Raw genomic sequence first — 13,603 nt, 5'->3', positions numbered from 1 at the left:
TCTGTGTTGGCATTTATTTAGTTAGTCGCACAATGTTTGCGTGAGACCAGTGGTTGGCAGTCCCCACTCTCTGTTCTCATTGGCTTTCTTTGAAGGAGACCGACACTCGAGCGATTTCTGTTGGCACACCGCTGGCACAATGGCACATGCCAACGGTCACGTCTACATCGTTTCGGCTTTGTCAATTGGACTTGCCAACTGGCAAACAGCGGCATAATGTGGACGCCACTTTTCAGTTACGTGACTAACTTGAATGCATATTATTATCATAAAGACGTAACTGTTGAAAATAGCATATTATTTAACACGTGTTTATATTTGTCCCAATTTTTTCCACATTCAACAGCCGTACCTTCTAATTTATATCACACCCAGTAAGGTACGCCATATTATAATTACTTATAGATGTAGACAATGGACCTAGAGTCTTTATTCTATAAACTGGCGTTCACGTCACGTCGTTTGCGGACGGAAAGCATTATGCCATCGCGTCCGACTGTTGCAAGTTTTCAATGGGAGGGAACGAAAGAGAATACAGTGCTGAATGCTGTAGCGGGAGGGGGGGGGACCACACTCAGCTTATAGAAGATAGACTCAGAAATAACGTGTTGAGAGTTTAATGAAAGTAGCCAATGAGAAATGTCACTAAATATACCTACCTACCCACTAAGTAAAAACAAATAAACAGTGCTAAGGTAGATAGGTATTCCATAATTAATTGGTAAACTATTGGGTTTTAAGATGGTAGGTATAGGTATCAGTTAAACATACAGCCCAACAAAGGTCAAAATGGAGGTTGTATGGTATTTTCTAAGAATAAGCCTGAACATTGCTTAAACGTTGTAGATAATCTATTTATATAATTTTAAAACCCTGTTATCCTTTATATTTATTTTAAATATATTATGATGACTGCATAAAGTATTTTTATTACATAAAATAGTATTCTTTTCAACCTCTCATTCTAATGTTTTAGAATATAAGTAGTCATATTTCAGTACATCCATGTGCAGTGGTGTTAAGATTTTTTAGATTTATTATTTTCAAACGCATTTGTAAAACCATTAGTAAAATTTATGTTGACATTATTATAGTGAAATATTTACGATAAAAAAATATATTTATAATCTCTCTGATCCCAAATTTGACAAGAATTAGGCATTTTATTATTCAAAAAATGGGCACGATTAACACATTTGAAGATAATTCTAAAGATACTGATTATAAGCTATGTCTTTGACCATTAAATTTGATAATACATCCTACGAATTATGATTATTTTATAATAATTATTGACCTAAGAACAAGGTAGTATTTTTTTGAAATACGCCATTTCTAGTGGATTTCATTCCAGCAAAATAAATGGCCATCCCAATATAGACACGGTTACAGTAATTGCTTTATATACTAATTAGATGCTGCTGTATCTGAAATTGAATATTTCGAAAAGATCATAATTCCTGTCACTGTCATAATTAATTTTGCAATAACTGAATCTAATCTGCCATTTAAATTATAGATTACAGATAGAATGTTCGCATGTCCAATAATGGGAGAGAAGTATGGAATTGATTTAAGAGCAACTGACTTTCAACGGGACAGAGACCATGGCCTCGCCTATTACAATGAATACAGAAAATTATATGGCCTCCGTGATGCAAGGAACTTTGATGATTTTGGAGATGCGATAGACACAACGGTAACAAAATAATGAGTGACGGACGAAATCCCAAAATCCCGAAGACTGAAACCCGACCGGCCGCATTCCCGAAAGCCAAAATCCCGCTACACTATTGCAATAAATACCTTTTTTTAAAAGAAAATGCAATAAAAATATATTTTGACAATTTATTTATGTCATAAAACGATAATAATTAACCCTAGGGTACTAGGTACTCAGATATCATACCTTATGATAATTTAATTAAATTTAAAAAAAATATGTCACCTACTTGTCAGTACCTTGATTGACCGATTGACATCATTAAAACTCTCTTTGACATCCTAACGGTTTACATATTACATCCCTAGCCGTGACCCACACAAAGGGTGGGGGTGATAAGGGTCTAGGCTGAGGGCATGGACTCAGGGAGATCTGGCGTGACGGGTCGACCAGATAAGTGAGATGACACACATGACACACATGACACAAATTTGCACTAATAGTTTATAAAAAGTCACCTGCGGTGCTATTTTACTTCGAAAGTAGTGGCTGTGTGGTGCAATTTTTATTATTATGTGTTGATACTCGACAACTCCATAATTCTAGTGGATGTATTCATAAACACAAAAAATCGCTAAAATACACTGAATACACTATACACCATTTGGAAAACGCTACTATAGAGCGTCATACTGCCTTTAACCTTAGTATTAAGTAGGGGGCCCGCCAGCGATCCTAGTCTGTGGGGCCGCTTCAGGATGTGGGGCCATATCCTTAGCCGTTAGGAATGTTAGTTTAAGAACATTTAAGCTTCTTCCTTATTTTTATGAAAACCCAAAAACGAACTCCCACTATTTGAGAATCGTTGTGATAGTGGTTCCCCGAGATTTTATAAAATGCCTCAACGGCTCCGCCAAGGTTAAGAATCTTTGGTCACAGCATGATACCATACTCGGGATATATATACGTATGACCAAAATATCACATTTTCTTTTTCAGAATATTGCCACTCTGAAGACTCTTTACAGCAGCTCTGCAGACGTGGACTTGTCTGTAGGAGGATCACTGGAGAAACTTGTTCCTGGCACTCAGGTCGGCCAAACTTTCCTCGGAATCCTGAACGAACAGTTCATACGGACGAGGCGAGCAGACAGACTATTCTTTGAACACGTTCAATCAGGCTTCTCCCCAGGTAAGGAAGGACATTATTTGTAATATTAATTATCAATAATGTTTTCACCTGCGCAAACCATTGCATATTTTCGTTTTTTCTCTGCTAATGGTTACATTAGCATCGTTGGTTAATTTATAGTAAATAACACGTGTGCTCTGAGACTTATTTTCCAGAACCACACTGAGATAAAAACACCAAGCCTAAAGTTCTTGAACAATAAATCAGTGATGAGCAATCCGTGGTCTATCAAGGACTTTTTTTTTTAAATAATTTCTAATATGTCGAAGAATGGGTAAGATTTTATTGATTCAATAATCAGTTTGGATAATTATACGAAAATTTTGTAATATTATTATTTAAATGTGGTCCCCAGAGAGTTTTTGGTATTCAAATTTTCCCTCGTGAAAAGAAAGGTCGCTCATCACTACAATAAATGAGCATTATTAACAAAATAATAATGTAAATTATATTAAATTCTACTTGTTATAGTCTTGATAATGGTGGTAGAACCGAAACAGCTATCGTCTTAAAAAAACAACCTGAAAAAATTCATATAATTTATACCATCATTTTGTAAAATGGAATGCTACCAAGTAAAAGCTGACTCCTTTTTTTCCTGATTTCTCTATAATCTAAGGCTGACTCACTTAATAGATCATTATTTAGATGAACAATCACGTAAAGCCTCAAATAACACTAAGTAAACAACCAACATAAGGTGTTCATAGTAGGCTGAAATTTTCTTTTGTATTTACAAATTACATGTCACGTATTCAATCACGGTAGCTAATGCATTTTTTTCTATATTCACCAATTCAACAAAAAAATTATCATTCAAATTCAAAATTATTCTAAATATAAAATTTCTAAACATCCTAAATTCGTTCTGGGATCGCTACCATAATGTTATAATTAGAGACCGGATTATATGCATTTGCATATAAAATTGCATATTTAGCCCATTCTCACCGGTTATTGCATATTGTTACTTAAAATCTAGTGATGATGCATATTTTCGCTATATTTAGAATATTGTGTAGTATGCGTTGTAGCTGTGCTGTTTTGCAATGAATATTTCGAGGCCATCAAAGGTGTAGTAAATGACTTCGATAGTGCTGAGGCTATGGCAGTTTGTCACTTGTCAGTAGAAGGAATCATTAACGATTCTATTATTTTAAAAAAACACTGCTGTGATTAGCACTCATTCAAGGTTTGGCGTTGACTGAATCCATTCAGTTAATGAATAAAATCCGCCAAATGAACTCCGCATTACCAGAGGTATTCCCGCGTAAACTTAGAGAAAAGTTTGAAAACATTTTTAACAATAACCCAGGTTTTGAACCCTTGTGTCAAATTGATTGGTTTATTAATGCGATGGGTGAACTTTTGCCAGAAACAATAAGTACTACCATAGCACCCACATTCAAATACTTCCCAGTTACCTCAGTGGATGTTGAACGGTCCTATTCCACTGATAAAAATATTTTGAGTGATCGAAGACATAATCTTACTATCGAAAATTTGGACAGTCCCTGATTGTTAACGTTAACAAGAGTAACAAAATGTTGAATAATTGTTAATTAATAATTATCGTAGATAGTTACTAATTGTATGCCGATTTTGAAATTAAAAAACTAAAAATTACTATTTTTTATTATTTAATGTTGCATATTTTGACACTTTTCATGGATGTTTTAAGCATTTTTCATGCATATTTCTAGTTATAATACATAAAGTTCATAATATGATTTCCTTTAAGTATCACTCTTTGTAATCACCTACCATTTTCAATTAATATTGCAGAACAACTGAACGAAATCAGGAAGGTCACAATTGCCAGAATATTCTGCGACAATGGAGACGGTTTTATCAATATTAACAATCCACGAATACAACCTAATGCTTTTCTTACGTCAGGGTAAGATTTTTTCTGACACTTTTTTTTTTTTAATATTAATAACCATGTACTTTTTCGTACAAGGTGGTTGGGTGGGTTAGTTGCATTGATCTGGGGCTAATTAGGTTCCTAAATTTATATCTTTAATTTCCTTTATGGCCAGGATTAAATATTTTGTGTAGTGTTCTTGTGTTGTTCTATTGCTTAGTACTTCGTGAGGCTTTTGGAGGTAAATTTCATGATTATGCTGTCTAAACCGAGTCTTGAGAGTCCATCTCTCCCTTTCTAGTATAGGGCAGTCGTTGATGACATGCCACACAGTTTGAGATGTGTCGCCGTCACACGAACAACAGTCATCATCCCTCAATTTAAATCTTTTTAGATAAGCTCGCACTGCTCGTGGCCAGTTAGTATCTGTGTGAGTTCGTGTGATATTTTTATGTTCCTAGCAAGAGTGATGGCAGAGTTTATCTTAGGAATAAATTTCTGCGTTATTGATCCTGTGGCGGATGTTGTGTATCTGTGGTTCCATATCTCTATTGTCTCTTCGTTTAGTTTTTGTTTTGCGTAACTTAGAGGGAAGTGTGTGTAGGTTGAAGGTCTTTTATCTGTTGCGGCTTGTTTAGCGTATTTATCAGCTTCCTCGTTTCCAGCTATCCCTCTGTGACTTCTTATCCAGAAGAATCTAGGGTTTGTTCCTATCATTCGAAGCTTTGTTGATAGTGTTATAATGTTCCTTACTAGTGGGTGTGTGGATGATGGATTTTGGAGAGCTGAGACTGGATTGGCTATCTGATAATATGTTAACATAGTTGTATCTGTGGAACTTTAATCTTTTCAGTATCCACTCGAGAGATTCTCTTATAGCCAATATTTCTACTTGGAAAACAGTGCCGTAGCTTTCGAGCTTAAATTTTCCGGGGGCTATTAATGTTCCATTTTCGTAGGCTACAAAAGCTGCCCCTACTTTGTCATCGATTAGACTGCCATCTATGTAGATATCCAATCCTGCGATGTGGTATTTTGTTTTAGTGTCTTCGTCAACTGCTCCTATGTGTTCTATATTTTCTAGATGTCTGATACCAGGGTGTGGAAGTTGTGTGTAGTGTATTTTGTTTTCGTATGTTCTGTCTGTAGGTAAGTGTCGGGGTAGTATGTGGCTTGTTTTAACTTGGTATATTCCTGTAAGTTCTTGTATTTTATATCTATTTGCACTATGCCTGCCAGGACTTGTGCTGACGTTAGTGATATTGTGCGATATCCCGAAAGGTCTTTGCGCGTAATTCAGTCTTTTTTGGATCGATTGTCTATGAGTTGCTTTATTCCAGACCGATGCCACGTAAGTTAAGGTTGGCTCCACAGCTCCATGATATATAATTTTTACAACTTCAGGAGATGCCCCCCAAGTGGCTCTAGCTGTTTTAAAAAAGAATTTCCTCATTTGAGCTGCTTTCTTACATATATAGTCGATGTTTTTCGCCCAATCCAATTGATGTGCCTGTCTAGTATTTTTCCGGTTTTCCTTTCCACTGGATTTCTGGTGTCCATATTTTTCTTTTTTTGATAAACATTACATTTGTCTTAATATCTGGGAAGGTTAGTTTTGCGTCTTCTCCCCACGAGTTTACTTTTTGAAGCACGCTATTCGTTTTTAATTCCAGTTCGTCGGTGTCTTTTGCTGCTATCAATATTAACACATCATCAGCAAAGGCTTGTATGTGTGTATTGTGGGGTAAGAGTATTGTTAATAGACTGTCTAAGCGATATTCCATAGTGTTGGGCCACAAGTTGAGCCTTGGATGCAAAACCTTGGGTTTGGTCTTGTTTTATTTCTTCGCCTGCATACTTAAGTTTTACTTCCCTATCTTGTAGATAACTGCTGAATAGTTTGTACAAGTTAGGTGGTGTTGACTTGGTTGCAAGGGCGTTTTATATGTGTAACCACCATGCATTATCAAATGCACCTTGAATATCTAAGGAAACTGCCATAAGTGATTCTTTCAATTCGAGATGCGTTGAGATTATATGTACGGCTTTGTTTAGTGCATGTTCTGTTGATGTCTGAGGGTTAAAGCCAAACTGTTTAGTGCTCAATTTGTTGTTTTTTGTAAGTGATGCCATTGCACTCTCTGAATTGCTAGTTTTTCTAGCACTTTTCCGAAAACGGGGAGGAGGCTGATAGGCCTGTACGATTTTGTGTCCATAGCATCTTTTCCAGGTTTAGGAACGGCCTTAATGATCGCTATTTTCCAGGATTTCGGGAAGCGAACGAGTGTCAAACATTTATTGTATAATAGTAAAATTTCTTCTGGGAAGTTTTTTGAGAAATTTTGGCAGATATCTAAGTGAGGTTGTCGTGTCCGGGTGCCTTTTTTGGAGTCATGTTCTATAAAACGGATAGAATCTCAGTGAGTGTGAATTGGATATCATCCTCTCCGCCCGGAATATGCTTGTCCGATGTGTATCTGATGTGTTGTTGTATCGGTGTATCTGTTGTTGGATCATCGTACGGGAAGAATTTTTCCATTAGGGCTTTTGCAGAGTCTTTTGCGGTTGAGTGCTTTACTCCCTCTGTGGTAAGTGTCGATTTTATGTTGCTGGCATTCGTTATTTTGTATAGCGAAGACCATGCTGTCATTGGCGTCTGAGATTCATAAAATAATTTGGCGCTTTTAATTTTTGCTTCCTCAATGGCCGTTTTATATGCTTCTCTTGTATCAATATAGTCAGTGAGCTTTTGTGGGCGCATGATGTCACTTGAGTTCTGTAATTTCCGTTTTGATCTGAGAGTTATTCTTTTTATTTTTGTTAATTCAGCGTTCCACCAGATTGGATTTTTCCTGATTTCATGTTTTGTGGGAGTATTTTATGGCATGCGATGGAGATTGCCGAGGTGATCTTTTCTACTGCAGTATCGAGTTCAGGAGTTGTATGTATGTTTTCAAGGTACTGTTTATCTATGTTAAGCTCGGCCATGTTTTCCCTTATCAATTCAGTTATTTTTCTCCAGTCGGTTTTCTCATTTGTTGTAAAAATGCGTGTTGAGTCGGTCATGGGTGATAGTACGCTAATTTTATTGTTCCAAGTAAAGGTGATTGGTTTGTGGTCTGAGATGGGATTGTGTTGGTCTTCTACTGTCCGGTTAAAAAAAATTTGTGTTGTGTTTGGTAAAGAGATAGTGATATCGATATGAGATTTTAAATGTTTCCCGTTCCGCCAGATGCTGTAAGTTGGAAATGATCCCACATTACATACGTGCCACCCAATGCTGGTTTGGCAAGATAACATCGTCCATGATTGTCTATGCTCAAAAAATGTCGCTTAGATGCTTTCAAGTATTGAAATAAGAAATCTGACGTTTATCCAGGGCAGTGTTGCCTTGTCTACTGATTTTTTTTGATATTTCTCCTAAAAAAAACAAGCCGACTATGAAAAATTGGGAACCTGCGGCCCGCGGCGAATTTTTTTTCCTAAAACAAAAATCTACTGATATTTTGTCGAATCTACTGAATTTTTTTTACACATTCTACTGAAATTAAAAATTTAGACTTGGCAACACTCAACACTGATCAGGGTGAGCGGTCGTAATATAGAGCCAATTTTTGGGTTTCCACCGCAGACAAAGGATGCTTTTTACGATTCTCTCCACGCAGCAGTCTCCGCCGTCTCCCGAAGAGACCGCGTGGTTGTAATGGGGGATTATAATGCGAGAGTAGGAGCAGACCCGGTGCTTGGCCCCATGGTGATGGGACGACACGGCCTTGGTGACCCCAACGATAATGGTGAGCGGCTCGTAGAATTCGCCACTCTGAACGAGCTTGCAATCGGAGGCACTGTTTTTCCCCACAAAGACATTCACAAATATACGTGGACGTCTCCTGATGGACGCACGAGGACGCAGATTGACCACTTCTTGTACAGCTTGAAACACCGAAAGGAACTTCTCGATGTGCGTACTTACAGAGGCGCCGATATCCATAGCGATCATGAGTTACTTATTGGAAACATCCGAGTAAAACTCAGTTGCCAGGCGAGGCCTCTAAAGCGCGAACGAATTGACGTTGAGAAGCTCCGACGCCGAAGAATTCGGATCGACTTCGAAACTGCTGTACGAGATAGTGTAGATCGTATCCACGAGCGGCACAAATCTGAATCGGACCTCATTGAGGCGGACTGGAGCCTCATAAAGAGTGCGATTGTGTCGTCGGCTCGTACCGTCCTTGGTACCAGAAGGAGTAAGCAGCCAAAGTGGATGTCTGACGAAACGTGGGTTGAAATTGGTGAACGAGCCAGGCTGAAAGCCCTGGGAGACGAGGAGACAGACCCCGACCGAACCGAGAACTGCCGGACTGACTACCAGACCCAAGACAGGGTAGTCAAACGATCCGTGCGGTTGGACAAACGCAATTTTATGTACCGGCAAATTGAAGCGGCAGAGGAGGTAGCAAGCAGAAATGACAGCAGGAAACTCTTCCGAATCACCCGTGAAGTCTGCGGCAGGCGACCACCGACTTCCGGAGCCATTCGTGGTCCCAGTGGAGCAATAGAGTCAGACGCAGAATGCGTCAAGAAGATTTGGAAGAATCATTTCGGAGTGCTGAACCCCCACCCCCTTTGGATCCCTTTGACATATCTGTGGAAGCTTTACTTTTGGACATTCCCCGAGCGACCGACATTTCCGATTGCCCGCCCACGCACACCGAGATAAAATCGGCTGTGAAAAGGCTCAAGAGCGGAAAGGCACCGGGGGGAGACGGGATTCATCCTGAATTCCTCAAGTACAGCTTCAGCGCAATCCTGCACCCTATGTTTCATCTGACGACAAAGGTGTGGGAAGAAGAGCACTGCCCAAGGGACTGGGTGAACGGTGAAATCATCACACTTCTTAAAAAAGGTGAACCTCTAAGCTGCGACAATTACCGAGGCATTACGCTACTCAGTGTTCCGGGAAAGATTTTGGCAAACATCATTTTGATGAGAATAAGGGACCCAATAATGCACGTCCTCAGGAAAAATCAAGCCGGGTTACTACCTGGTCGAGCGTGTGCAGACCAAATCCACAACCTTCGATGTCTTCTCCAGCAGAGCCATGAGCTGAACAGTCCGATGGCTTGCTGCTATGTGGATTATGAGAAGGCTTTCGACAGTCCGCACCGCCCCTCCCTCTGGATGATACTGGGAGCATACGGGATCCCTCCCAAGGTCAATGCCATAATCAAAAGCCTGCACGAGAATAGCGAATGCTGTGTCAGAATTGGAGACACTGTCACGGAATGGTTTGGGGTCACGACCGGAGTCAGACAGGGTTGTGACCTTGCACCGTTTCTCTTTATCATTCTCTTTGACTTTATACTACGGAAGTCAATACCACCCGATCGAGGCATACCTGTTACCCCCACGGTGAAGCTATGCGACCTGGATTACGCCGATGATGCTGTCCTATTCGACAACTCAATCGAGGGCATTTAAGAGATAATCGACAGGTTGCATAACAACTCCTCTCGCGTTGGTTTGAAAATCAACGCGAAGAAAACCAACGTCTTGTGCAATAGTACTTGACCTGATCCAGATTTCTCTCTGATTAGCGATGGACAAAACATCGAGAGCGTCGACAGCTTTAAGTACCTGGGGGTACACATCACGGGAGATGGCATTTTGCATAGCAAGAGCTCGCTATCCGAATGGGAATGGCTGGAGCAACATTCAACTCGATGCGAAATGTCTGGTACTCACGATTGTACTCGGTCAAAACCAAATGCCGCCTATTCGACGCTTGCATTCTGACGGTGCTGCTTTACGGTAGCGAATCATGGCACCTTACGAAGGCTCAGAACAACCGTATACTGAGCTTCGAAAACAGATGTTTGCGACGAATACTGGGTGTGCGGTGGTATGACTTTAGGAGCAACGAGGAGATAAGAGAACGTACCAAGCAGCCTCTCATCACGCTGAAAGTGAAGAGGCGACGTTGGACCTGGCTCGGCCACGTGCTGCGGATGCCAGAAGAGAACTTTAACCTGGCTTGCCTGTTCTTCAAGCCGACGGGATTCCGGCGTCCTGGAAGGCCGCTAAATACAATCTACAGAGTGTATACGGCGGAGCTACGGGATGCTGGTTTGACCTGGAACGAAGCAAGAAGACTGGCGAGCGACAGGGATTCTTGGAGGCGCCGCGTGGTGTCCATATGCTCCAGTTAAGGGGCGGATCCATAGGAAGAAGAAGAAGTACTTCTTCCTTCTTTCCTCGACGTTTCAAACTCGTTGCAAAGGCTATTATCAAGAGATAAATTTTCAAAGCCGATTTTTTCATGAATTCAAGAATGAAAACCTAACCTTACCTAATTTACCTTAACCTAACCTGACCTAACAAATAATCCAGTAAGTATATCGACTATTTTCCGGTAAACCGACAAGAACCGCGTTCTATTTAGACATGAATTTTATCTCAGTAATAGTTATACGGCCCAAAGAGGTCGGACGGTCTTTAATATACGATCATATATTTCCAATACAACATTTCACGATGAAATGTGATACGGCGAACTGCATACATACAAATTTCCGACACGAATAACCATTACAGTTTAAATAGTCTAAATACAGTCATAAAAAAATTACAACTGAGTGTTTTTGATGAGGATCTTTTTCGGTCAGCAAAGCAGTTAATCGTGACCACAGAACAGATTAATAATGTTCTAAAGATGTAAATGTAAAAACCTGTCGCCATGGACCAACGTTTTGAAGTTGGGTTGAGTTTATTATTTTATGCACGCCGTTTTAATAAACTACAATAAATATTTATGATATTATTATGTACTTTTTTTTATTTTCAGAAATGATTATTTAGTACCCTGCAGTCAAATTCCGCAAATGAACTTAAATGTGTGGAAGAATTATTGCTAAATAGGATAAGTAACTAAGTTTCATAATAATGACACGGTGTGATAAGATACCAAGATTTTGTCATTATTGTTGCACCAAAATATCATCGAAACATACGCCGCCAGTGAAATAACTATTAATTTGAGTTTGGCTATAAAATAAAATATTAAAAAATATTTTAAAATAAAAAGTATGCTATTCAAACCTGATTTGTTTTATTTCGTCCTCTAAGACTACGCCCGGTTGCACATGAAAACTTGACTCGACTAGAACACATCGAATTTATCGATTTGATTTTTCTATCATTCACAAAACAAGTGTAACTTAATGCATTGCCGACAATGACATATTGCCGCGACATTTTTGGTAGAAAAATCAGTGCGTGTACTTAAGTACGCGCGTTAGAAGTTATAATTCTTTGGCGCAGCGCTCGGAATGGACAGGAACGCACCGGAGCGCCGTTGTGGTTCGTGGAATTCCAAAATATACCGTTCCGGCTCGTGGATTCATTTAAAATTGCGTTGCGGTTCGTTAGATTGAGATAATTATATATGAATGTATCTTTTAAAGTTTTTCTCAAAATTAAAAATTAACGAAGTTATGTTATGCCAGGCGTGCAAGGGCTAAAAATAAAAATTATGACATCCCTAAATTTCTTTCAACCTTCTTATTTTGTGTCGATATGTCCATGCCTAAATGCATTGTCTTAATAACAAGAAACAACCAGCTGCAAGCGTAAATTACTTTATTACCCAAAAAAATGTGCCTTGCTGACACTATTTGAAAACTCAAGTATACATTGTTTAATAATTTCTAAAGGATGAAACATTTCAAATCTCAATACAATCTTGCCTTTGACTATTACGCATTGTTAATTTACTTGCCTACTAATTTATTATATTATTTTATTCGGAGTGACAAAAAATATTACTTCGCCATTTATTTTCGGGTGAATGAATTGTGTTTTCGGTGGATAAATTAATACAAAAAAGTTTGATAATTTGACTCGTGCAATTACGCTATAATATTCCTATTAGTTGCCTTTTAAAATATTTTGTATTATTTAAGATATAAATACGTTTCTAAACAAAATTGTTTATATTATTAGTTTGGTGTTTTTTTTGCTACATTCTAGTAAGTTTTGTGTTTTAATTTTACTTGTGTGTTTAACTTGATTTTTTAATAAAAAAATGTTCTCCTAAAAGTTGGTCAAAAATGTCATCAGGCGAAACGTGTTAACCGAAAATATTGAAAAATATTTTGTCGCAGGTAACGTAACGCTGGCCACATACCTACACAATTTGATCATTTAAAAAATGATATTGAGTGGTTATTTATAAAAATAATGAAGGTATAATAAAGTAGTAGGTAATTCGTGTAAATCTGCTAAAACCACATTACATTAGGAATTCACTCCAATAACCATTGACGTGGCAACAGATGGTATTCATCTCAACAACTGACTTTTGCTAAAAAAAGTTTATGACGTGTCGTAAACCCCTATTTTTACGATGTTTAAAACATTTGTTTTGTAATTTACATTATTGTTGAATTGCGACTATAGTACAATAAATCTTGTGATATAACTACTACATTCATTCATTTATTTGCCATAGGTCATGATGAGTATACTTTTTTGTAAGTGAATTTTGTTGCTTCTGGTAAGTTTTGTGTTTTAATTTTAACTTTGTTTTGAACATATTTTTCAACAACAATTTGTTCTCTTAATATAATATAATATTTTAAAAAGTCTATTATGTTAAATTCGCTTTTTATTCGTAACACTAAGTCGATAATCACCCTTACAATTATCGTTTTTAATAAGTACTTTCCTGTGGGATACAAATTCGCCATTTTTACATAATTATATTATTACATAATTATTATATACCTATATACTTTTGTCGCTGGTCACAGATTTAAGATAATTCTGGCCACACGCACAATTTGATAATTTTGTGGATATTTATAAAAATAATGAAGGCTTA

General features: G+C 38.1%; 1 protein-coding gene across 1 annotated transcript in view; it reads left to right on the top strand.

The window, feature by feature from the left end:
* LOC147073291 (peroxidase-like) overlaps window positions 1-11,770 on the top strand; it is a 56,027-nt gene extending 44,257 nt beyond the window's left edge. The window contains exons 8-11 of the mRNA XM_085945398.1: window positions 1,520-1,699; window positions 2,663-2,855; window positions 4,641-4,755; window positions 11,567-11,770. Of these exons, the coding sequence (XP_085801524.1) occupies window positions 1,520-1,699; window positions 2,663-2,855; window positions 4,641-4,755; window positions 11,567-11,636 (558 nt within the window). The 3' untranslated portion in view covers window positions 11,637-11,770. The remainder of the gene's footprint in view (window positions 1-1,519; window positions 1,700-2,662; window positions 2,856-4,640; window positions 4,756-11,566) is intronic.
* The last annotated feature ends 1,833 nt before the right edge of the window (window positions 11,771-13,603 follow it).

This window comes from Rhyacophila brunnea, unplaced genomic scaffold (assembly GCF_057557595.1).
Source record: "Rhyacophila brunnea isolate RB1 unplaced genomic scaffold, BYU_Rbru_1.0 scaffold_18, whole genome shotgun sequence".
NCBI classification, from domain to species: Eukaryota; Metazoa; Arthropoda; class Insecta; order Trichoptera; family Rhyacophilidae; genus Rhyacophila; species Rhyacophila brunnea.
Note: the sequence above shows the minus strand (reverse complement) of the source record. Positions and strands in the feature narration are given on the sequence as shown.